The following is a 26838-nucleotide window of genomic DNA, read 5'->3' as shown; positions in this document are numbered from 1 at the left end:
TTGTGCCACTGAACCACCAGGGAATTCCCAGATGGATATATCTTTTGGGGAGGCTGCCATTCAACCCACCACAGGGACGAAGGGGCCAGAGCAGCACCTCTGTCAGCCCTGGCCATGTTGTTTACTGATGCTCCGAATTGCTTGTAAAAGAGAGAGTGAGGTCTGTGCTTCGTCACCCAAACTCGACTAGCAGGAAAAAAAAATAAAAAAGCACGGAATGCAAACATTTGAGAGAGTGTTAGTAAATAGCATTTTTCTCTTTGAATTCTGTTTTCTTAGGTATTATGTCTAGAAATATTTTTCCCTATTCCAAAATCCAAAGGTCTTCCTTCACTCTTAAAGAGCAAATTACAGTTTTGCATGAGCCCAAAAGTTGTAGATTCGTACTTGGTCTTGACTAAATCAGATGATTGTGTTTCTATAAACAGAATAAAGATAATTTTCCTTTAGTACTTTCTAGATACGGCTTTCTTCTTACAGAGTTTGCTGTTGAACCCTCTCTCTCATTTAACATATATATGGTTTTATATTGAGTTATTATATATTTCTGTGGATTAATCTATATATATAGTTAATATAGGCTTGTGATCATAAATCTTAAGCAACATAGAAATGAATGAAGTGAAAACTGAAAGCTAACTCTGTTGAGTCTGGTGGGCATTTTTCTGAACCTCTTTATGGGTTATGTGGATTTTGGGCAGTGTACTGAACTGGTATTATTAGATGCTATAAAGAAAAGTGAGCATATTGCCAGCCTTAGCTTCCTGTCTTTAGGATAGTAAATTGCTTTTAAACCTATTTCAACAGCATCTTCATTTTTCTAAAAGACTTTTAAAAAATATTTATTTTTGTTTGCTTAGGGATCTTTAGTTGTAGATTGTGAACTCCTAGTTTCAACATGTGGGATCTAGTTCCCTGACCAAGGATTGAACCCACGCCAACCTCTGCATTGAGGGTGTGGAGTCTCAGCCACTGGACCACCAGGAAGTTCCAGCATCTTCAATCTTTTTGATATCTAGAGTTTTCTAGGTTCTTACGTTCATTGTGGAGACATAAGGGAGAGTTTAGGTTGTGAAAGCTGCTTTCCATAATTGTTTCTATTTTCTTTCTCTAGATTCTAAACTTCTTTTTCTGTTTATCTCTTTGCAGATTTAACCCAGAGACTGACATCACTATAGAATCACCCACAGTTGTATCCATGACTGGGGAAAGATAGTGGCAACAGGCAGAGGAGAAGCAGCTCTGACACACAGAAGACAATGAGTATGCTAAAACCAAGCGGGCTTAAGGCCCCCACCAAGATTCTGAAGCCTGGAAGCACAGCCTTGAAGACGCCTGCTGCTGGTAATACTTTATGTTTCTCTTTAACAGCAAGTGCATTTTAATCCGATATGAAGACTTCTATTGAAAGTCTTGATTTGAAAAATGTAAGAAGACAGTCTTTATAGAACTTCGTATTCTTGAAAATACTTGAAAAAGTTTCAGTTAAAAGACATAGAATTTTGTATCTAGAAGTCTTCTAAAAAATATATTGTTTAGTTGTACTGGGTCTTAGTTGTGGCATGTGGAATCTAGTTCCCTGACCAGGAATTGAACCCTGGCCCCTGCATTGGGAGCATGGAGTCTTAACCACTGGAGCACCAGGGAAGTTCCAAACTTTCTCTCTAGAAGTCTTATTCAATGAAGAGTCTATCTTAATTTCATTTCTTCAGTGTAAGGCAGCGGTCCCAACCTTTTTGGCACCAGAGACTGATTTCATGGAAGACAGTTTTTTCACACACTTGTGGAGGGGGTGGGTTTGGGGATGATTCAAGTGCATTATGTTTATTGTGCACTTTATTCCTAATCTAACGCTGCTGCTGATCTGACAGGAGGCACTCGTTTGGGCCCAGAGGTTAGGGACCCCTGGTACACCAGTGCTGAAATAATTGTCAAGCTAACTTCAGTATTTGATCCTGACAGTGTTAAAGTATTTCTTCAGTTTTCTTCCCCATGTATCTTCCTGAGCCCATCAGGACCTTTCTCCTCGGGGTTTAGGGATATGTAGAGAAAGCAAAGACTAGTCAGACTTAAAAGATACGATGACAGTCATTGACCCGAAATTGGCCATTGTCATCAGGGAGCAGGTACTACAGTGGCTCAAGTCTGGCTCATGAGGGAGGCCTGTGCCAGTTTATAGATGAACCTGCGCCTTTGATTATCTTTAGCAACCTGGAGAAGGCAATGGCACCCCATGCCAGTACTCTTGCCTGGCAAATCCCATGGACGGAGGAGCCTGGTAGGCTGCAGTCCATGGGGTCGCTAGGAGTCAGACACAACTGAGCGACTTCACTTTCACTTTTCACTTCCATGCATTGGAGAAGGAAATGGCAACCCACTCCAGTGTTCTTGCCTGGAGAATCCCAGGGACAGGGAAGCCTGGTGGGCTGCCATCTATGGGATCACACAGAGTTGGACACGACTGAAGTGACTTAGCAGCAGCAGAAACCTGTTTCTCATCTGTTCTCCATCTCCTCCTCTACCATTTCCACTTATATCCCATAATGATCAGAGAGGCAGGAGGAGAGGACATCTGATGCTTGCTTTTGTCATCTTTTTATGTGATTTATGTACTATTAAATCTAAATCTTAGGTTTTCAGCCATTCTAGACAGGTGCCCACCATAATCTATTAAGTCCAACATTGTTTTTTCAAATTCTTTCATAAAGACATTCATTGGGCTTCCTTGAGGAAAGGAATCTTTGTGTTTGTTTTTTTTTCCCCCCACTGCTGTATTCCATCTACACACCTAGAAAATTTCCTGGCATGTAACAGGAGCTCAGTAAGTATTGACTAATTAGAGATGGTGAGTTCTTTACATTGTATGTATCAGGATAAAACCTGGTTCTTTTCAGAGAGGCCATAAAAAGAAAGCTTTACTAATAAGGCAAAGGATTATGAAGAAATGGACTTATTTCAGGGCTATTTAGCCTTGTGGAAATCAGTTCTAATTTTGGCATCCCCTTCTTCTCCCCAAAATCTTTCCTCTTTTAAGACCCCTTCAAATGCCAAACCTTCTATGAAGCCATCCACTGTTATACTTAACCCCTGTTAGAATTGTCTTTTTCACTTTTAATATTTTTTGTGCACACCTTTTAGCATATAGAGTCCTTGAGTCCACAGATCATATGTAATTCAACTTGGTTTCCCCAGCCTTCCTTGGCACACATGAGATTAAAGTAGCTTATTAAGACTAAAACTTATATGCTTGAAAGGAAGTCATTGCCAAGGAATTCAAGACACTTTTATGAAGATGGTTTTTCAGAAATTCATGCTTGCCACACTCTGAAGAATGATTGTTGATGTACAAAGTGAAAGTCAAAGTGAAGTCGCTCAGTTGTGTCCGACACTTTGGCACCCCATGGACTCTAGCGTACCAGGCTCCATGGACACGTTGATGTACAAAGCTAGCACTAACTCTTAAAAAAAAAATAAACTAGCCCCTGTCTTTGGCAGATTATTATCTGTTCTATCTGAGAGCACCCACTGTCTTCTAAAAAAAACAACAATAAAAACCCTCCACAAATGGAAACTCCAGTCTCCCTTTCTATGTAGGGTAAAGAGATGCTCAGATGCTCAGTACCCACTCTCAGCCAGCCAGGCCACTCTGCTCCCCAGGCTTTGTGTGATTCATTCCTGCTGATCAGACCTCAGACTAGATGTCACCTCCTCCAGGAGGCCTTCCCTGACTGTTCTACCCAAAGGCGTTATCTCTTCCACAGCACTTAGACCACCTGAAATGGCTTGGTGTGTCTCTTAACTGTCTGCTTCTCTACCTCTAGACTCTGAGCTCTATGAAAGCACGGACTATACTGTTTTGCTTTGTCTCCCAGTGAAGAACAGTGCCTGGGACTAGTTCTGGAGTGGTTGGAACTAAAAAAAGATGTATAACATGGATAAATACATTATTCCATGTAATTCTCATTTTGGGTTAAAAAAAAAAACCATCAAGACAGATATCACTACTTTCCCCCTTTACAGATTAAAAAAAACTTGGGTCATGTAACGTCCTAAGATCAGGATATGCCCGGTAAATGGCAGACATTAAGAATTCAGGCTCTGTTTGCCAGTTCACGCTAAATATTTAATCAGTGGTTGCTGGGTGGATGCATGAATGTATTCCTAGTGGAAATACCACATTTCTGGCAAAATCTTAACCCTGTCTTTACCACTGGGTAGAGTTTTCAAGGAAATGGCAACCCACTCCAGTGTTCTTACCTGGAGAATCCCAGGGACGGGGGAGCCTGGTGGGCTGCCGTTTATGGGGTCGCACAGAGTCGGACATGACTGAAGCGACTTAGCAGCAGCAGAGTTTGCAAAGTCATCTTGCTTTCACAGGGAGTCTGGCTCTCTTTTCTTGCTTCCTGGGACTTCCACCTCTGCTAGCAAAAGAATGGTCTTGAAACAGTGACGGTGGGGACTCCAGCACTAAATCTCCTCCTGTGTCAAGTTAATTGAGAATCTCTGTTGTGACTATTGGCCTAGTCCTGTCAATTTTAGGTGACCTTTCAAATGGGGGAATAGAGTCCATTTCAATGGGTCTGAGTTCACTCATGTTGTACAGAATATGGGGAAACAATAAAATCAGACCTATGTTATAAATTCTGGGAAAAGGACTACATTTTTCCCCCTTGTTTTTGACTTCTTCCAATCTAAATTTCAGGAGAAGGCAATGGCACCCCTCTCCAGTACTCTTGAGCCTGGAAAATCCCATGGACGGAGGAGCCTGGTAGGCTGCAGTCCATGGGGTCGCTAAGAGTCGGATACAACTGAGCAACTTCACTTTCACTTTTCGCTTTCATGCATTGGAGAAGGAAATGGCAACCCACTCCAGTGTTCTTGCCTGGAGAATCCCAGGGACGGGGGAGCCTGGTGGGCTGCCGTCTATGGGGTCGCACAGAGTTGGACATGACTGAAGTGACTTAGCAGCAATCTAAATTTCAAATAAAGATTAAGTCTTATCAGCTCACTGAGTTTTGATAGCATTGAAAACAGTAGTAATGAATCAAGTATTAATACTTTTTCAGTTCAGTTCAGTTCAGTTCAGTTGCTCAGTCATGTCCGACTCTTTGTGACCCCATGAATGGCAGCACGCCAGGCCTCCCTGTCCATCACCATCTCCCGGAGTTCACTCAAACTCACGTCCATCGAGTTGGTGATGCCATCCAGCCATCTCATCCTCTGTCGTCCCCTTCTCCTCCTGCCCCCAGTCCCTCCCAGCATCAGAGTCTTTTACAATGAGTCAACTCTTTGCATGAGGTGGCCAAAGTACTGGAGTTTCAGCTTTAGCATCATTCCTTCCAAAGAACACCCAGGGCTGATCTCCTTTAGAATGGACTGGTTGGATCTTCTTGCAGTCCAAGGGACTCTCAAGAGTCTTTTTACCTCCTTGCTAAAAAAAAAAGAAGAAAGATAAACAGAGTATCTCTTGAAGTATTGTGGCTACTTCTGTTGCTTTTGACTCTTCTTCTCAGTTTATTTTCCTTAACTTAGGAGTTGTCTGCTTAAATATAAAACTGAATCTTTTCTGATCCTTTCTTCTGTTTGCAGTTGCTGCTCCAATAGAAAAAACAATATCCAGTGAAAAAGCATCAAGCACTCTGTCCTCTGAGACACAAGAGGAGTTTGTGGATGACTTTCGAGTTGGGGAGCGAGTTTGGGTGAATGGGAATAAGCCTGGATTTATCCAGTTCCTGGGAGAAACACAGTTTGCACCAGGCCAGTGGGCCGGGATCGTTTTGGATGAGCCCATAGGCAAGAATGATGGCTCAGTAGCAGGAGTTCGGTACTTCCAGTGTGAGCTTCTAAAGGGGATATTTACCCGACCTTCAAAGTTGACGAGGAAGGTGCAGGCAGAGGATGAAGCTGATGGCCCGCAGACGCCTCACGCTTCCAGGGCGACTTCGTCTCTGTCCACTTCGGGAATCAGCATGGCGTCCTCGTCTCCAGCCACCCCCTCAAATATTCCCCACAAATCATCCCAACCAACCGCAAAGGAACCTTCAGCTACGTCTCAGATCAGCAACCTTACGAAAACCGCCAGCGAATCTATCTCCAACCTTTCAGAGGCCGGCTCAATCAAGAAAGGAGAGAGAGAACTCAAAATCGGAGACCGAGTACTGGTTAGTGCAGAAACCTTCCGAGGTCGTCGTGTTGACTTGAGAGATAATCACTGGCGAGGGGATGAAATACACACGTGTGGGCTCAGAATCTGTTCTGTTCACTCATTTCTAGAGAAATTAATCAGGTTTTCTGGTTTGTGTGAATATCCAACAGATTAGAAACTGGCTATGTAGTTTGTACATAGTTTAAGCATAGGTTTGCAGTGATCAACCTAGTTTTGTCTTCCAGTTTAGCTAAAAGAATATTGAATTTTTAGCTTGTAAATACTAAGATAGCTTTATTTGACAAAACAACCTGAGAGGTAGACTGAGATGTTTTTTAACAAAGGGTTTTTTTTTCCCCTCTCTGGTTTTTAATTTTTGCTTTCGGATAGTATGTGGATAAATACGAGATCCTGTCTCCTTGAGTGTCTTGGAAAACTCAGACATCACAGGATGTTATTTCAGAACTTCTGTGCCTTTTAAACTATCAGCTTTAGGTCTAGGAAAAGGAAGGAAATGTACACTAGGTCCTGTTGTGCTAAAAAGGCAGGAAACAGTGTTGAAGGTCTATATGCTGTACATTCACGAATCCCCGAATTTGACATGAAGATTGGTTTATTCTTCTTTTGTTTGTTTTACATAAGAGGCAGTATAGCAGTGCTAAAAACATAAGGTGAGTCTAACTGCCGTTATGGCCTGAGCAAGTTATTTAACTGCTTAGTTTTCTTGTCTGTGAAAACAAGGTGGAGTAATAGTGCTCACCTCTAGCATTGTTGTGAGGGTTAAAGTAGATGTTGTCGGTGTTCTTCAGTTGCTAAATCATGTCTGATTCTTGGTGACCCCGTGGACTGCAGCATGCCAGGCCTCCCAGTCCCGGATTATTTCCCAGTGTTTGCCCAAGTTCATGTCCATTGAGTCAGAGATGCTGTCCAAACATCTCATCACTAGATGATGCATATATCATTCTTAGCAGTCAACACTCAATAAATGGTAGCTCTTTTTCTCACTGAAAATTTAAAGCTTTACTCTTTTACTTTTTCAACACTTTTGTTAAGTTCAAGGCATAACGTTTGTCTGAAGTCTTTGACCCTGTGCTCTTTCAATATCCTTTATATCTGTACAACTGCTTTAAAAAAAAAAAAAAGGAAAAGAAATATGGCTGTTAGTCTTTGGAGTATCCCATGCATTTCATTTAATGTTTTAGCAGTGGATCCTTTATTTTTTTTTTTTTAATTAAAAATTTTCATTTTTGGCTGGGCTGCACAACCTGTGGGATCTTAGTTCCCTGACCAGGGATCGAACCTGGACCCTCAGCAGGTGAGGAGTCGTAACCACTGGACCACCAGGGAACTCTGTATCAGCAGTGAATGGAGTAGTACCACAGAACTGACGAGAAAATAGGCTTTAAGAAGTATAGTCACTTGCCCAAGTTTGTACAACCTTAAGAGTGATGTTTCTGCAATTCAAGTTTAGGTGTTTTTACTGTAGAACCTGTTATGTAGAGTTGATGACCGGTAGCGTAATTCTGAAGTAGGCAGTTTTTGTGATTATATTGTCCTACAGACAAGGACATACAGTGTGTTGAAGGCAGGTTTTAGATTTAGAATTCAGGACTTCTGCTTTCCGGTCCTGTAGCATCCATGAGTAGCAGCCTGTGAATTCACGAGTCCCCTCATACTTGTGGCGGCCCTTTATACCTGTTACCTTCAAGGAGTTCCTTCTGGATCTGTTAGTTTCAAGGTTAGTGGTTCCTTCTTCCAGTTATGAAAGTCATGAGTTTTAGCAGTTGATGTTTCAGAATTTAGAGCATCATTTCAGCACATCAGTGCTTACCAAGGCTCAATCTGTAACTTGTTTGTCTGGCATGTACTCACTTCTTGGGGGCCTCCCTGATGGCTCAGATGGTGAAGAATCTGCCTGTGAAACAGGAGGCCCAGATTCGATCCCTGGGTCTGTAAGATCCCCTGGAGGAGGGCATGATAACCCATTCCAGTATGCTTGCCTGGAGAATCCTATGGACAGAGGAGCCTGGATGGGGTCACAAACAATCAGACACAACTGAGTGACTAATACAATTACAGTTCACTTCTATACCAACTTTGAATCTGTCCCAGCTGCAGTTTTGTTGCACTGGAGGTTTTTTGATGCTTTTGTGTTTAGTTGATCAGTGTGTCCAACTCTCTGCGACCCCATGAACTGTAGCTCACCAGGCTGCTCTGTCCATGAAACTTTTCCAGGCAAGAATATTGGAGTGGGTTGCGGTTTCCTTCTCCTGGGGATCTTCCCAACTCAGGGATCAAACCCAGGTCTCCTGCATTGCAGGCGAACTCTTTACCATCTGAGCCACCGGGGAAGCCCTGGGTTCTCCCTCTGCTGTTAGCAAAAGAGGATTTGGCTCCGAGTTTCCCAAATTCCCCTGCTCAAAAGAGTGGAGCGCCACGATCTGTATGTTTTTAATTTTAGTTATGTGCTGAGCCCATGGGCAAATGAGAGTTGGGGCAGTTGGTCAAGGAGTCTGTCTCAGAAATAGTCATGAGTAAGATGAGTCTGCTCCCAAGACCAGAGTCTTTGCTAAACTTTTTTGATCTTAGTGCTCTAAAGATGTAAAGTGACTCTTACAATTAAATATTCTGTACTTTTATCAGTCTCAGATTCTTCTTCTTTTTTTTTTTTCGGTTCCTATTAAATGTTTAAACAGTTACAAATAGATTTTATTTTTTTTTAAAAAAGCATTTATTCATTTAGCTGCACCAACACACCAAGTCTTAATTGTGGCATGTGGCATCTCGTTCCCTGGCCAGGGATCAAACCTGGGCCCCCTGGATTGGGAGTGTGGAGTCCTAGTCACTGGACCATCAGGGAAGTCCCTGTCTTTTGTTTTAAAAAGTAAATAAATAAATGCTGTGGGACACCCAGATGGTGTTTCAGTTTTCTGCATTGTCAGCCCCTCGGGGAGTCCCTCCCATTCTCGCTGCTCTAACATGTATCCATCACCTCCATCTTAATTTTAAGCTAATCCTTCCTTTTATTTAACTTGTATCTGTTTTGTTCCTTAAGCAGCTGTATGAAGGTGTAATTTATGCATCCAAACATTCCATAATTTTTAATAAATGTACACAGTTATGCAGTCACTATAATCCAGTTTTAGAATATTTGCATCCCCTGGAAAGTTCCTCCTGCCAGTCTGCAAGTCATTCTCCACCAGCACCTCCAGCCCCAGGCACAATCAATGATCCATTTTCTGTCTCTGCACATTGGCCTTTCACAGATATTTCCTATTTTTGGTGTTCAGTCAGTCAATTGTGTCCAACTCTTCGCGACCCCCACAGACTGCAGCATGCCAGGCTTCCCTGTCCTTCACCATCTCCTGGAGCATGCTCAAACTCAGTGTCCATTGAGTCGGTGATGCCATCCAACCATCTCATCCCCTGTCATCCCCTTTTCCTTCTGCCTTCTATCTTTCCCAGCATTAGGGTCTTTTCTAATGAGTCGGCTCTTGGCATCAGGTGACCAAAGTATTGGAGCTTCAGCATCAGTCCTTCTAATGAATATTCAGGATTGATTTCTTTTAGGATTGACTGGTTTGATCTCCTTGCAGTCCAAGGGACTCTCAAGTGTCTTCTTCAACACCACAGTTCAGAAGCATCAATTCTCTGGCACTATACAGTCCATGGAATTCTCCAGGCCAAAAATACTGAAGTGGGTAGCTGTTCCCTTCTCCATGGGATCTTCCGAACCCAGGGTTCGAACCCAGGTCTCCCACATTGCAGGCGGATTCTTTACCAGCTAAGCCACCAGAAAAGCCCAAGAATACTGGAGTGGGTAACCTATCCCTTCTCCAATGGATCTTCCCATCCAACCAGGGTCTCTTGGATTGTAGGTGGATTCTTTACCAGCTGAGCTACCAGAGAAGCCTATATTTCCTATAAACGCCCCCAAATCTTCCATAGTTTTGTAATGTCTGGTTCCTTTTACTCAGCAGAGTGTTTGCGGTTCATCATGTAGTTCATTGCTTTTTATGACTGATGATACTCCATTTTAGGGTTATACCACGTCTTATTTATCTCCTCACCTAGTTATTTAGTTTTAATTAATTAAAAAATTTTATTGGAGTATAATTGCTTTCCAGTGTAATGTTAGCTCCTGCTGTACAACAGCGTGACTCAGCCATGTGTATACATACATCCCCTCCCTCTTGAGCCTCCCTCCCGTCCCCTGTCCCTCCCCTCTAGGTCATCACATCACCCAGCTGAGCTCCCTGTGCTCTACAGCAGCTTCCCACTGCTGCTGCTAAGTCACTTCAGTCGTGTCCGACTCTGCAACCCCGTAGGCGGCAGCCCACCAGGCTCCCCCGTCCCTGGGATTCTCCAGGCAAGAACACTGGAGTGGGCTGCCGTTTCCTGAGCTGTCTCTCTCACGCGTGTTAGTGTGTACGTGTCGGTCCTAATCTCCCAGTTCACCCTTGCCTCCCCTAACCCCTTTGTGTCCACAAGTCTTTTTTCTGTGTTTGTGAATCTATTTCTGCCCTGCAAATAGATTTGTCTATACCCTTAAACGCATTCTTGCTTATGGTTTAAAATGTCACGTTTTTGGTGCTTATAATCTTATATTGTAAAGCAGTTTTATGCTCACTCTCCGTGGTAACAAGTTAATCTTCTTCCCCTGAACTTTTTTTTTTTCCTGTTTCTTGATATTTTTGGGGTCCTGAATCCTGAAGGAGTTAATATGTTTTTCAGAAGGAAAGATTAATTTCTAGAGATAGAAGTGCAAGTCAAGCATAACTTCTAAGTGGCGTCTTCCTCATTATGTCATTTTTGTTTACCTGTTTGTTCTAGGGAGAATTAAAGTATAAGAGAATGTCCGTCATCTGCTCTTTTAGTTTTTTAAGAGAACTTACTTACCATCAAATTTTGTAGATAGGGAGACTCAAAATGATGAAAAGGGAATAGTGAAAGAAAGGTTCTGTTTATTTGGTCTAGAGAAAAGATGGCTCAACAGCTGTGTTTACCACCCTGCAGTTCATCCAGTGATTACACCGAGTGTCTGCTGTGTGTGTGCCAGGCAGCGTTCTAGGTGCTGGAGACTTGGCAGTGACCAAAACCAGCCCAGTGTTCCCTAATGGATGTCCCACTGCATTAAAATAAACATCTCCGTTCCTTCCAGGGACCCGCAGAGTCTGATGCTGTGGACCCTGCCCACACTTCCAAGCTCGGCTCTCTCTGCTTGGCTCCTTTTTCACTGCACTCCAGCTACACTGGCCTCCTTGCAGTCACTTCAGCACCCAGATTCATTCTCTCCTTAGGATTTGCCCTTTCTTCTGCTTGGAATGTTCTGCCCCCAGGTCTTTGCATGACCGGTGTCTCAAAGTCCTTGAGCCTTGACTCAGATGTCACTTCCTTAAGGAGCCTTTCCCTGTCACCCCAACTAAAGACCCTTCACAGCACTATCACCTCACCTGGCTGTGTGCTTTTTACAGCCCTCTATGTACTGAAAATGACATCATTTAATTTATTTGTTCATTGTCTAGTTCCCCAGACCAGGATTTAGGCTTCGTGAAAGTCTGGAAACTCTCTGTCTCATTCACTGCTTTCTGCCCAGCACTTAGAACAATGCCTGGCACGCAGTAGGTACTCATAAAATGTTGTCAAAAGAATCAGAGGGTTGGGACTTCCCTGGCAGTCCAGTGCTTAGGACTCCATACTCCCACTGCTAGGGGCATGGGTTTGATCCCTGGGTTTGATCCTTAGATCCGGGGAACTAAGATCCCATATGTGGCCAAAAAATAGAAAAGAAAAAAAGAGTGTTTTAAATACTGTTGTCACATGATACCCTTAAAGGGCAGGAGTAACACTGAAGTATGATGGGAGATGCAGTTAGGACCCTCGGATGAACACTGGGCCAGGCGGACCTTACCTTTCTGGCAGGGGTTTGTCACAGTAGAGCTGCCCAGAGCTGGACTGTTCTCTAGCTGAGGTGGCGTAAACTACTGACAGGTCGTCTCACAGGTGATTAAGTGTGAAGTCAGGGCTAAATTTGTATTGGTAAATACCGGTTAGCCATGTTTACCTTTTTAAATTAAGCTGCTTAACTTAACCACGTGGCAGCTAAGCAGCCACCTCACAGAATTCTGTTGCTCAGAGAGCCCTGTGGAACAGTCCTTCGTGGCCACTCATTGGACATTTTATAGCTTTATAAACTGAGGCACAGTGAGGTTAAATGGCTTGTTTGGGACATGATGATGAATAGATGGGAGGGTTGAGAGAGGATTAAAGGTTTCCCATTTCCTGTTATTGGACCCATTCATTAGCCCTGCAGAATTTATCAGAGTTCTTATTTTTCCTAAGAGTTTACAAGGAGGTTGTCTGTCTCTGGTCCCACAGCATTTTTTAGAAACTTCAAGTGCTTATCGCTTTTTGCTGGAATTGTTTGGATTTCTCTCTATCAGGGTCAACACTTCTTTTGGTTTATTTTGTATCCAAGGGCCCAAGCATGCAAGAAATACATGTTGAATGAATGAATGAGAATTTAAAAATCTGACATTTGCTAAAGCATGAGCACAGGTAGCTTTTCCTTTAGCCAAGTTTCTAGTTTGAGTTAAGAGGTATAGTTTGAACTAATTAGAGGTCTCCAGTGGTGACCTCTAATTTTGACTTAGGTTGACCACAGTGTTAGGAGTCATATATGTGTGTACATGCAATATATATGACTCTTAACATGTGTCTGTGTGTGTGTGAATATATATATATATATGACTCCTGACACACACACACATATATATATATATATTCCAAAAATAAAGAGAATGAATGGTAATTATTTGTGTTTGCCCATTTTTTCGTTTCAATGTTCTAAAAAAAAATTTTTTTTAATAATCTTGTTATCTACCCCTGAAACATAGATTTGAAAATTGTGGCTTATACTTAATGTAAATGCACATACTATAATACTCTGAGTTCTCTTCAATACATAAGAAATAAAACTTAGCTTTAGAAAATCATATTTAGATGCTTAGAAAAGACATTGTAAAATGATTAAGTAGAAAAGTAAGTGATTTAGGACTTCATGTGACTTTCTGTCTCTGTTGAGGATATTTTGAATAATCACTGAGGATCTTTTATAGGGGAAAGGAAAGCATTTCATCTGTTATATGAGTCAAGAATTCCAGATTAGGGGAGAGGGAAAAGGATATGAAAACTGTTCATTCTAGGAGAAGGCAATGGCACCCCACGCCAGTACTCTTGCCTGGAAAATCCCATGGACGTAGGAGCCTGGTAGGCTGCAGTCCATGGGGTCACTAGGAGTCGGACACGACTGAGCGACTTGACTTTCACTTTTCACTTTCCTGCATTGGAGAAGGAAATGACAACCCACTCCAGTATTCTTGCCTGGAGAATCCCAGGGACGGAGGAGCCTAGTGGGCTGCATTCTATGGGGTCGCACAGAGTCAGACACGACTGAAGCGACTTAGCAGCAGCAGCAGCAGGAACCAGTAATCATCCATTTGAAACAAACTTTGTGGCATTCAGGGTAGACATATAGTCTGTTACCTGCATTTAGAGGAAACATTGCTGATCTATTGTTTGTGGTAATTTGCTATAAAGCTTCTGAACTGAGTGAAGCCATGGTTTGTCTGGAGAGTTTGCTGGTTTGTTTAACAAGCCCACAGCCTGTCCGACGCCTCTTGGAAAAACAGTGGTCATGATAGTAACTTAGACTCACCCCCAAAGAATCCAGCAGATTATCTGGAGAGATTGCCTCATCTTTGACTAATGTGCTATGTTCTGCTCATGTGATGTTGGTTAGTCTGCTGCTTAGGAAGGTGTGGAATCAGAGGACGGATGAAACAGAGGCCAGTTCTATGCAGGTTGCTATTCATACGTTCCATGGTTACCAAGAAGTGTGTTAAAAAGTCCGATTTGCCAGATCTGGAACTAGTACTCTCTTAGGCATGGACACGCTTGCTGCTAATATATGTCAGACATTGCACGAAGCAATTTTATGTGGGTTATTTTATTTAATCCTGACAACAGCCCTATAATTATTCCATTTTACATATGAGGAAACTTAAGATTTAGAAATTAAGCGACTTGTCTCATCCATAGACAGAAAGTGAAAGTGAAGTCGCTCAGTCATGTCTGACTCTTTGCTACCCTGTGGGCCGTAGCCCATCAAGCTCCTCCGTCCATGGGATTCTCCAGGCAAGAATACTGGAGTGGGTTGCTGTTTCCTTCTGCAGGGGATCTTCCCGACCCAGGGATTGAACCCAGGTCTCCCGCATTGCAGGCAGACGCTTTAACCTCTGAGCCACCAGGGAAGCCCTACGGAGCCGGCATGTGAATCTGTCCAACTCGGAGCCCATGCTTACTTAACCTGTGTTAGCATAGCTCATCCTCTGCTCGCTTCTGAGCCATCAAATTCAACCTCAAGCCACTGCATACCTTTTTCCTTTCATTGGTTTACGCGGGGAAGTGGCCTTTGCTGTAAGTTCCCTACGGAGAAGTCTGCTTTCATCTCCTCAGCAGGCGTTTGCCAGGTGCTCCTCCACTCTGCTGCGCGCCATGGGTGGCAGCGCAGGACACAGCGGCTCCTGCGAGGAGTCTTCTCCAGCCTCCAATTCTGTCTTTCCTCGGGGCGCCTGTCGCGACCCCAGGGCGTTTCTGAGCGGCCACCTGCACGCTGTCACCCTCACACTCCCTGCCTGCCTTCGTACCTTCAACCATAACTGCTTTGGGTCCTCAAATCAGACTCACAAAGAATTTCGTTTTCAGAGAAAAAGTATACACAGTAGCTTTGAGGCTTTAATATTTTCTATCCTCAACAAAGGTTAAATAGAGCTGGAAAAAAAACACGTGTCATCCCAAACCCTCAGGAAGCTGTGTTTGGAGAAAAACTGGAAACAAATAACTTTGGTATTAAAAAGCAAATTAGGGAGTTCTCTGGTGGTCCAGTGGTTAGGACACTGCACTTTCACTGCCAAGGGTTTGATCCTCCTGGTCGGGGAACTGAGATCCCACAAGTCATGGAGTACAGCCAAAGAAAATTAATTTTTTTAAAAAAAAAGCAAATTAGTATTGATCTTAAGACATTAGGAAGGGGAGAGTAATAAACCCCAAGGAAGTAACAAAAAGGAAGTAGTGAGATAAAGAATGAATTAAATAAACTAGAGAACATTAAAAACAAAAAGGAAAAACTGAAAAGCCAGTTCCTTGTGAAGGTTGATTAAATAAGTTATCTTCCCAAGGTAATCTACATTTAACACAGTCCCACTGGACTCTTTTTTAATTAACTAAAATGACTTTTAAATTTATTGAATAAATAAACCTACATAACCTAAATGTCTCCCAGTAAGGGCTGATTTAATAAACTGGAGTGAATCCATGCAGTGGAACAACATGCGAATGTAAACACAAGCAGGACGTTCTGTGTCTTTATGTGGAATAAAGCAAGGTGCGGGACAGCACGTGTAGTGCACTGGCCTTAGTGTAAAAATGAAAGGGAGGAGTGAAAATGCGATTTAACATTTGCCTTTAGATCATGAAGAAATGCTGGCATGAAAGAAATACTGTACATCAATAGCAGAGGTTACCTGTGGTGGGGAGAGGGGGCAGGTAGGGACAGAAGTCTAGGAAGAGAGGCTCTTCTCTAGATACATGCTTTTTAAAAAATTATTTTTGGCTGCGCCCTGAACATGTGGGACCGTATTTCCCTGACCAGGGATTGAACCTGCGCCCCCTGCATTGGAAGGCAGTCTTAACCACTGGAGCTCCAGGGAAGTCCTGATGTATACTTAACATTTGAAAGCTTTTCAACTGTGACAATGCATCGTCTATTCAAGAATTAATTTATTATAAAGAGTTACTTTTTTAATCAATAAGAAAAAAGGGAACATCCCAAACAAAAACTGAGTGAAGTCCGTATTGTGATACATCTGTATTATGGATACTAAACAGCTACCATAATATGGCAGGGAAAGTGAAATGTCAAAATGTCAACAGCAACTGTCCCTGGCTGTTGAGAATACACAAATAACATGTATTTTCTGTTTGTGATGTTCTCAGTGGCCTACAGTGACTTACCACCTTTATAATTGGGGAATTTTTTTTTTTTTAATTGAGAAAAAGGTGCCCAGGTTCCATCCCTAGTTGGGGAATTAAGATCCTGCAAGCCACGAGGCTCAGCCAAAAAATTTAAGAAGAAAAAAAGAAGCTTAATTAAAAGTAAGAAAGATCAATATTCTGAAGAAGAGTAGTAAGGAAAACCAGCACTAGCAAATACGATACAGGTTGCAAAGTAGCAGTAATTACAATGTAATGGTAGTAGCACAGATACTGAATTTCTGAAACTGTAAAAAGACTCAGATCTGTTCTCTTTCTGTGCACATGAGAGAGAATATGATAAAAATGAGTACCTGAAACAAAAATAGTGGCAAAGGAAGGATTAGTAAATGGTGATGGGATAATTTTGGAAATAATGTTTGCATGTTACATCGCCAGCAGCTGGGACAAAGAGACATTTAAAAAGATTCAAAGCTTTGACCAGTTCATGTGAAATAAAATGTGAAGAACTGTCGTTTTAATAGTTGTGAAGCAATGAAGAGCCTCACTGTAGAAAATATCAATATTTTAAATATTTTGAAGAATTAATATTTCATATATGTGGATGTATGAATATTTGTCCTTAATATGTATATGTTATTGCTTTACATGGGTAATGATGTAAAGGAAGTTTGAGAAAATGAACACAGCCATTGTTACAGTGGATTATACACAAATTTTGTTTTTCTTTTAGTAATGTAGGGGTTGTATTTTTTTTAGCTGATATTTATTTTGAAGCAGGAAACTCCCTCTGGAGTAACAGTAATTATTACTATTGGCATGAAGTAATAGTAATAATAGTAATTATTCCCTTTTTCTAAAGAATTCATTATTGGACTGTACCGGGTATCAGCCATCTATGGGGTTACACAGAGTCGGACACTTAGCAGCAGCAGCAGGTATCAGATCACTCTAGCAACAGAACCCAGGTGACCTTTGCTGACCTTTGAAGAGAAGTCTTTAAACAGTTGGAGAGGGGGTTAAGAGAAGAGCTGCCTACAGAAATGATGGAACAAAGTATTAATGATTGGCTCTAACTGCAAAGGATTAAGCTGTGGAATTTTGTTCACCTCTTCCTTTTACTATTCTCTGCTTCCAGGTTGGTGGCACGAAGGCCGGTGTAGTCCGGTTTCTTGGGGAGACAGACTTCGCCAAGGGGGAGTGGTGTGGCGTGGAGTTGGATGAGCCTCTTGGGAAGAACGACGGGGCTGTTGCTGGAACAAGGTGCGTCTGCTGTTGGAATTTCGTCTCCCTCCTGCATGTAAAGATGCTCAAGCCAGCCCCACCCAGTGTGTGTAATAAAATGGACATGAGCATTTTGAAGAGCTGCACTTGTATTTCCTAAGACTCATCTACTGATTTTCCCTTCCACTAGGATTAGTTGTTCTCTCTTAGATGGTTTCTCTGTCTTTTTTTTTTTTTTCCCTTGTTCTATTTTAAAAAAATTTTGTGTGTGTGTGTCAGCTTTTTAAGAAAATTACTTATTTTTTAAAATTTTGGCTGCACCCTGCAGCACATGGGATCTGTGGCATGTGGGATCTTAATTCCTTGACCAGGGATCAAATCCGCACTCCCTCTATTGGAAGGCGGAGTCTTAACCGTTGGACCACTGGGGAAGTCCCCTGACTCTCTTTTAGTGATATGTGCAGTGCATCTGAGTAGATTCTGAGCAAGCATTGGGTTTATGTATCTATTTATTTTTAAGATTTTATTTTTGTTTTAGAGCAGTTTTCAGTTCACAGAAGAATTGAGAGGAAGATGCAGATAGCCCTTCTCGACCTCCTGCCCCACCTCGTGCACAGGCCTCCCCCCATTGTCAGTATCCAGAGGGATGTATTTATTACAGCTGATGATTATAAGTATATAGGTGCTATGCACCAAATACAGTAATAATGCCTTGAGATTTTCAAAAATCTCTTAGTGCTGCGATGATTATGAAGCTATAGCGTTCATATTCTTGATATTAAGATGTTAAAATTTGCTAGAGTCGTAACATCTCCAAGTGTCAGTCTGATAACTGACTAACCACCTGATACTTCTCCACCTTTACTTGAGTGACTTTGCCAACTAGGTGCTTGTTTGATTTCTTTTTCCCTTTGTTTAGCAAGGTTTTATTAGGTGGGATCACTGGGTTGCTGAACTCTTCTGCTGTGTGTTTATCAGATAGTAGAAATGACTTCCTTTTTACATAGAATCTTAGCAACAGACAAGTGATTCCGTCTCTGCGTATCACATTGTTGTTTCCTCGTGTGTCTTTGAAGACATTACTGAAGTTATTTATCAGCCTGCACACCCAGTGAACGCTGCAGGCTGGGTGTACCACCTCAGCCAGTTGGTAGAATTCACAGCAAGCCAGTCACAAGAGTCAGGAGAGCCTTTTGGTTATAAGTTTTTCTTTCTTGTCATTAAGCCGCTTTTTGTTACTGTCCTTAATTGTTGTCCCCTCAAGGTATTTTCAGTGTCAACCCAAATATGGCCTGTTTGCTCCGGTCCACAAAGTCACCAAGATTGGCTTCCCCTCCACCACGCCAGCCAAAGCCAAGGCGGCTGCGGTGAGGCGAGTGATGGCGACCACGCCCGCCAGCATGAAGCGCAGCCCGTCTGCCTCCTCTCTCAGCTCCATGAGCTCCGTGGCCTCCTCTGTGAGCAGCAAGCCCAGCCGGACAGGACTGGTGAGCCTCCCCGTCTGTGTGTCTCTGCATTCCAGGCACATCAGATGCTCCCCACCCCCATCAGCACGCCTGCTTTGCTTTAGGAAAGGTTACACCTCCCCTTGTCCTTGTATGAATTGTTCCTTCACTGTGGCTTGTGAACGTCCTTACACATTTTGCAACAAAAGAGAACCCAAACCTCTAGCACCACTACAAGTTTGAAATAAAGAATTTTTAACAGCTCCTTTCAGACTTCTAAGACTGGGAGATACCACAGTGTTTGGTGAATCCATAGTAACGACTCCCTAGTCTAACATATGGGATGGTTGATCATTCTGATATTATTTTTGCATCAGGAAGACAGGAAAATTGGAGGGATCCCTTTCCCCAAGGACCTGGGTCTCTTTCTCTTTGCTGTCAGACTAGGAGCTAAAAGTATTTTGAGAAAAGGCATGTTCTTAGAATTTTCATGTTGTGTTCATGCAGTCTCACCCACTGAAAGCAGTTCAATGGGTGTGGAGTGTTCCTGCCTCAGGCCCAAGGATGCAGAGAAGAACTTAGACAACTGGAAAAGATGCCTGAAAGGCCCTGTGTTGCCTCCTTTCTCCATCTCCCCTTCCCACTCTCTCTCCCTTTCTCCCCTTTTCCTGCTTTGATCAGTAAGATAAAATCATCAGAATCAAAATAGGCAGCATCTTGTTCTGTTTGTTAATGTCATGCTTTCTTAGGGCCAAAGCAATGACTTTTTGGCTTTGCTTCCCCACCTCCACCCCCTGCCCTTTAGTTTATTCGCTTGAAGTGAGGTAGGTACTGTTCAAATTTGACATGACTGTGTGAGATTACACTCCAGACTGGATTCTGGGTCTCTGGTTCATGACAATGAACTGCAGACAGGAATTAGAATGTGAAGTGGCGCGATTGGGGAGTAAGGCTATTGGCCCCTGATCTCGCTTGGCTTTCTTTCCGTTGACACTGAGCAGGGATGGGACCTTTGGGGGCATCTTTCTTTATAGCAGGGCCACCCTCCTCTTCAGCCATTGGACTTCTTCCCCTTACGGTCAGGTGATACAGGTACCTGCTTGGACTATGTCATTCTGCATATAAAAGCCTGCATCTTGAACATGAAAATTACAAGTGAACTTGATAAGAAAAGCTTGACAAGAACTCTTAGAAAGTCTGAGCGAAATGAAGGTGAAGAAAACCCTCTCTTTGGATGAAGCCTTGTTGAGAGTTAGTCAGCCAGCTGTAATGTGGACATCGAGTTTATGTTTCAGGACATGAGTTTACATTTTCAGGACTAATCCAGGAGCAATTCTGTGGACATGTCTACTCTAGAATCGAAATTCTTTCTTGAGTGTGTTTTTTTTTTAATGAGACATTTTTATTATGTTATAATTGTGTCCATTTCTTTGGAGATTCCCCAAGCCCTTTCTGTCCCCCCAACCTCTCCTCTTAATTTTTAGACCAGTTCTGATTCCTCTTTGAAGAAAACTAGCAAAAGAGAAATGAGTCTCATTGCCTTGCCTTTTAAAGCAGCTTATTTTTATATCTTTTTATATTGAGTGGTTATAGTTTCTAAACCAGAAATCACCATAAATGAATATGTGGAAAACATAGAATAATCAAATGCATGATTTCCTAAAAATACAGCTCAGCAATATGATCCATTGTACATATGTAAAAAAAGCTGAAAGATTCTTGAATGCAAAATGATCTTCTGACAGTATTTATCACGGTTCCACAGAACCTTTAGAGTCTCTGTTATTTTTTCACAGTGCCTGTAGGCCAAAAAAATAGCTAACAGTTATGTTTATTAAGTATTTCAGTCCAAAAAACTTAATATTTATGTCCTCACGGTTTAGTAACTGTTCAAAAAAAAAAATGATACTCATTAGCGGAAAGCAAAAATAGTATTTGTAATTCATTCTTAAATAACCACAGTGAGTTACTATTAGGTTGCTCCTCATGGGCATTGCACATCCTATCAGACCTTGGACTTGTAGTGAACACTGCCACCCTCATTTTCTGTGCTGCATTGATTTGGGCTTTTTGTCCTGGCAGTGGCCAAAACCCAGCTTTGGAGAGATGTGACAAGGAATGTAGTGTCATTGTAAATACAATCCAAGGTTGAAGCTGAATTGCCTCCAAGCTAGTAGTTTGCATAATGTCCAACAGGTGTCACTGTTACCCTGCGAGTTATCTGCAGCACCCTGGGGTGTGTCTCCCTGCAGGGTTTGAGAAGCTCAGATTTCGCGTATTCAGGAAGAAATGTTGGCTAAGACTCCACGCTCCCAATGCAAGGGGCCCGGGGTTCTACCCCTGGTTGGGGAACTAGATCCCATATGCCACAACTGAGGGTTGAAATGCCACGCTAAAGATTCCACGTGCTGAAACAAATGAAGATCCTGCATGCCGCAATGTAGACCTGACACGGCCAAATAAATAATTCTTTTTTGTTAAAGGGAGGAAATATTAGTACGAGAAAGTATAACCACATAGTGAAACTGGAAAGTCAAGGTCAGGTGGTTAAAAGAGAGAACAGGAAATCCCCCTCCCCCTCATATGTTTAAGTAATTCAAGAAATTTCTCTCAGTAGAAACAGTGGCATTCTCCTCATGCCAATGATCGCTTGGTAAATGGCCTCGGACAAACGCTGGCCAAAGGTTTGCAGCTTCTTCTGGAGCCCCTCCCAGCCCCCCAGAGTCCAGCCTGCAAGATTGTTATTCAGCTTGTCCAAATGACCTCTGAACTCTTTAACAGAAGGTTCTGTTCTCTGTGTTTTCACATGACAGGCACCTTGAGGAGGTGTCTGCTGTGTGAAACAGCAGAGATGAGAGCAGAAACAGGTTTTCTCCACGCCTCCCCCTGCCGCTGTCTCTCCCTTAACTCCTGCTCTTCTCCCCTCTCCCCCTCTCATCCACTCTTTTTCTCTCTCCTTCTTCCCCCTACTTCTCTTTCTCCATGAACTTCTCCTTTCCCCCTTTTCTCCCCCCCACCCCCGTGCCCTTTTTCTTCCTTTCTCTTATGTGTGTACTTGCACACTCACCCATTCACACATGCTTTGAAAGCACAACATGAGTTTCCTTTTCATCTTATCCTTGTAAATCTTTCTGGGGACTGGCAATCAGGTCCTCACAGCTGGATCCCTGGGTGAAATCACCTATGCCTTTCATTCTAGAAGAAAGGTGAAGAAAATCTGACAAAGTTCCAAGTGTGTAAACTATGTAATCAGTTGAAGGAGGTCTGTGATTCCGTGGGTGACATCATGGTCACTTAATGGTGTGTAGAAGCTCAAGAAGTTGAAAAAGTCTCATCCTGAAGTCTAAGGAACAGAAGATTGGCCACACTGTCTTCATGAGAAGATAACTATTCATGAAGTCCAGGTGGAAATGGAGTCTTGAGAAGCTTGTGACCTGGGTCCTGCGGGATTTTTCCACCCGGCCCCCTCAGCCCAGCTCAGGGCACCTTTGATTTTGAGCCACGAACACCTTCCTGGTTTTTCTGTGGCCTCTTTACATCGGTGGGTTCTTTGTGACATTGACAGGCTCGAGGCATGCGCCATCTTGTTTCCACGATGGAAAACCTTTCCTAAGCCTGGGCAAGCCTGCGAGCCAGGGCAGCGCTTTTACTCTGCGGAGGAGACGCCCGCCCTGCATGCACCACCCTCTCCCTACATCCCTCATAGCATCGCTGCCCTTCACGTCTTTAACTTTCCTTTGCAGTTGACCGAAACCTCCTCCCGTTACGCCAGGAAGATCTCCGGCACCACCGCCCTCCAGGAGGCCCTGAAGGAGAAGCAGCAGCACATTGAGCAGCTGCTGGCCGAACGGGATCTAGAGAGGGCGGAGGTGGCCAAGGCCACGAGCCACGTGGGGGAGATAGAGCAGGAGCTCGCCCTGGCCCGGGACGGACACGACCAGGTGAAGTCTGGCCCTGACCTTGTGGTGGAGATGGTGACGGGTTCTAGGCTGATCTTGTCGCGACGTCGGTGACGGTTTCTAAATTGAGGGAGGAGGCTGGGCAGCATACCTGGTGCTCGGAGCCGGGGAGCTGATCTCGAGTGTGCTGAAGTGAGCATAGATGTCTTTGCTGGGCTTGTTTGAAAGCTGTGCCCTGGGTCCCAGTTTGTATCATCATAAAGATGAAGTTCTGTTCTTCTTGAGTTTGCTGCGCTCTTTGGTCTTTACATCCAGGTCTCTTGGCCTGTCTGTTGTCAGATGAGCTTATATACCAGGACCTTAGCAGTGGTTACAACTCCTGTTTTGTAGATTATGCTTTGTATGAGTTTCAGCTTCAAAAAAGATGAGAGTGGAGACTTCCCTGGTGGCCCAGTGGTTAAGACCTTGCCTTCCAATGCTGGGGGTACAGGTTCTATCTTTTGTTGGGGAGCTGAGATCCTACTTGTGACCAAAAAAAAAAAAAACACAACCAAAAAACACCAAAGTATAAAACCAATAACACTAGTATTTTAACAAATTCAATAAAGACTTTAAAAATGGTCCACCTTAAAAAATCTTTTAAAAAGAGATGAGAGTTGTTTTAACATTACCCCCTTTTGCTTTAATGGTGTGGTTTTTCATCATCCGGCTCCCAGAAGTGCTGCCAAGAATAACCTGTTATAAGAGATCATAGAAAGCACTTTAACGTGACAAGGTTTTTGACTAACGCCAACCCACAGTTGTACCACTTAGCTGTAGCTCTTTGGAGGCACGTCTGGGCCAGCATCTGGGTCAGGAGGAGGCCACTCACTGACACCCTTGCCTTTCCCAGCACGTCCTGGAATTGGAGGCCAAGATGGACCAGCTGCGAACGATGGTGGAAGCTGCCGACAGGGAGAAGGTGGAACTTCTCAACCAACTTGAAGAGGAGAAAAGGTGATCCCAAAACCTGCTCTCCTTTTTAAACCACCTTAGGGAGCGCTTTCCCATCCACAGCCTTGTTGGGGTCAAACCCTTGGAACCAGAGGACTGACTGTGTGTTCAGTGGAGATGGGATTCCCCATGCTGTGTGAGGAGGGTTTGCTTTGACTTGGCTTTCTTGAGAAGTTTGGAACCAGATAGATGTGCCCTGATGAACTGAGCAGCTGTGTATTGAGTACCAACTGTGCACCAGACATCCTCTAGGGGATGGCCCGAGCCAGTACATTCAACCCTGGGGCCCACCTCAGCCATTCCTCGAGAGGGGATTTTTTTTTTTTTTTTCTGGACCCAGTTACCTGGTATTTATGAAACATTGTCCACGTATCTGATGAAATTATGTGTGTTGGGGAGCAGGGTAGTGACAGAGGGGTCTTGACCTCGAGAAACTCACTGCCTTTAGAGGAAAACACAACTCTCAGTTAGAGAACTATCCAGGGCAGGATGAAATCCAGTGCTCAACTGTGTGAGACAAAGAGAGCAAGCTTGCTTTTCATAGAAGGACTTTTGAGGCCATGAGCGAACAAGCTCTCTGGGAAAGGTGTCTGCGTGAAATCGATTGACTTGTCTCTGGGTTATGGGACATTTGTCCTCAGTTGCACTTAATGCCATCTGCTGTCATTTCTGATCACAGTGATGTAACTCAGGGGTCTCTAGGATGACCAAGTGCTCAGGAAGATCACAAGCGCTGGCTGTGGTGGGAGGTATGAGATGGGGGGGTCATACATTCAGTGCTTCACTGAAGAGATGACTAGCCACTGGGGAGGAAGTTCTCCTTGAATCTCATTCATAAAAACGGCTACAAGTGGACAGGACACACTGACAGACCCTTCCAGGCCCCTCTGAAGGCCAAGGCCCCTGTACCACTTGCTTGGGTTTTTATTTTTTATTTAAATTTTTAATTTTATTATTTATTTATTTATTTATTTATTTTTTGCTTGGGTTTTTAAACCAGCTCTTGCTGAGCTGACTTCTGGACAGTAGAAATGTTCCCTCAGCTCTTCAGTAAACTTGAGGGCATCAACCTCAAAATTCTACTGAGTAGAATTTTTTTATTCTAAACTTTGTTAGAAATGCTAGTGAATTTTATTTATTTATTTTTGCACGTAGCTTATGGACTTTGTCCTTCTTTTCACAATCCATAGGGTTGCAAAGAGTTGGACATGACTGAAGCGACTTAGCGTGATGATGGACTTTGTCCTCCTTTTCTTCCTTCTCGTATACCCAATTTTGTAAAGATTCATAGTGTGGGTGTTACCCAGGTCTTGTAAATCTTCCTAATATCATATTTCATTGACTTTGTGATGGCATTGATCAAAACCCACAGCCCTTATCAGAGATTTTTATGATATGGTTGGGGGGAAAAAGCTTGCATTTTTAGAAGCAAGAAATAGAATCCTTGATCGCCTCTCTCCCAAATTATTCCCAGCCTTTTTCTCCCAGCCTTGGAACAGGTATTCATGTTGTCCTGGGAATCTTTGCATAGGGAGCCTGCTGACCTCACCCTGGAATATCTGATGTGGGTGGTATAAAGACAGACTTGTTTTTTGTGCTACTTTCCCCGCTACGTTCTGTTACTGGAAGGCAGAAATTATAGACTTCCCTTCTCATACCTGTCTCTATGGTGATCAGACCTTTTCCTTCCAGGTTGATCTTGTCTTGATTAGATCCATTTCTGGTGGTTGTGACCTGGGGAACCAGTTGATTTTCTCAACTCTTCCCTTTCTGGGATCCATACCTGGTTAAAACTTTGGCATTTCCTAAATGGAGAAGAGCTCTTCTCCACTTTGTGGATTTATAAACCAGAGGCTTTAAAATGCATTTCTTCATTTTCTACATCTCTAAGGCATTTCTTTCCATCGTCATCTGCTAAATTCATCAGGACATTGATTTTACATATATAATTTGGGGAATAAGGCAGAGGTGTTCCTTAGTTAGTTTCTTAAGTATTTCGTTTTGATTTTATTCCACAGGAAGGTTGAGGACCTTCAGTTCCGGGTTGAAGAAGAATCGATTACTAAGGGCGATCTTGAGGTAAAACCCCACCAGCCATCTAAAGCTTCTGCGGGTGCGGTATTCAGAAATTTGGATAAAACCACTGTGGCCAGAACAGGCAGCAGAGAGGGTGGCAGGAATCCCCACCTCTGGGCTGTGGGCTATGGCTGAGGGGCTGCCTGCCCTCCAGCCTGTCACTATGCATCTCAACTCTGGTAGCCGGGTAAAATTTTCACTACCCTTTTCTCATGCTTCCAAATTTAAAACCTTGCATTGTAGTCAATCAAGTCATAAATCTGGCAGTGTGTCCTAAGTGAGACTCTACTTATTCTTCCCTTGATCAGAATGGCATTTTAAAGAGCATTTTTTATTTTATCATGATGGTTCAGAACACTCTCAGCTTTCCTTTTCTATTGAGCAGGATAAATCCTTTATAACCCTATAGAAAATAAATATATGTTATGGTAACTGATTTTTTAAAGTATTAGTAATTACCAGAAAAGAAAAAGCAATTTTTATTTCATGGCATACTTTAAATTCAGAGATTTTCCTTTAGCATCAACTTTTCTCATCTCTTAACAGTTATTCAGGACTTCCCAGGAGGCCCAGTAGTAAGGAACACACCTGCAGTGCAGGAGACCCGGGTTCGATCCCTGAGTCGGGAAGATCCCCTGGAGAAGGACATGGGAACCCACTCCAGTGTCCTTGCCTGGGAAATCCCGTGGACAGAGGGGCCTGGTGGGCTGCAGTCCATGGGGTCTCGAAGAGTCAGACATGACTTTGTGACTAAACGACGACAGTGATTCATATGAATTTTTTAATAAGACCCCAGAATTAAATGGCTTTGATGCTTTCAAACCACTGCTAGATGTATGACAAATGCAAATTTAAAAAATTTCAAATTTAGCAGATTTTTGGTACTTTAATCTGTAATATCTTAATAGAAGTTTCTTGTCTGTGCAGTTCTCAGAATACACATTTTTGCTACCATTGCGATTTTAGAGTCTACTGAATGCCCACCCCATGCTTGAATTTCAAA

General features: G+C 43.0%; 1 protein-coding gene across 1 annotated transcript in view; it reads left to right on the top strand.

The window, feature by feature from the left end:
• The window catches only part of CLIP1 (CAP-Gly domain containing linker protein 1), a 117019-nt gene that overhangs the window by 31710 nt on the left and 58471 nt on the right, over positions 1 to 26838 (top strand). The window contains 7 exon segments of the mRNA XM_070386248.1: positions 1150 to 1344; positions 5590 to 6161; positions 17337 to 17461; positions 18687 to 18909; positions 22611 to 22808; positions 23659 to 23762; positions 25778 to 25838. Of these exon segments, the coding sequence (XP_070242349.1) occupies positions 1260 to 1344; positions 5590 to 6161; positions 17337 to 17461; positions 18687 to 18909; positions 22611 to 22808; positions 23659 to 23762; positions 25778 to 25838 (1368 nt within the window). The 5' untranslated portion in view covers positions 1150 to 1259.

Source organism: Bos mutus, chromosome 17 (assembly GCF_027580195.1).
Source record: "Bos mutus isolate GX-2022 chromosome 17, NWIPB_WYAK_1.1, whole genome shotgun sequence".
NCBI lineage: Eukaryota > Metazoa > Chordata > Mammalia > Artiodactyla > Bovidae > Bos > Bos mutus.
Note: the sequence above shows the minus strand (reverse complement) of the source record. Positions and strands in the feature narration are given on the sequence as shown.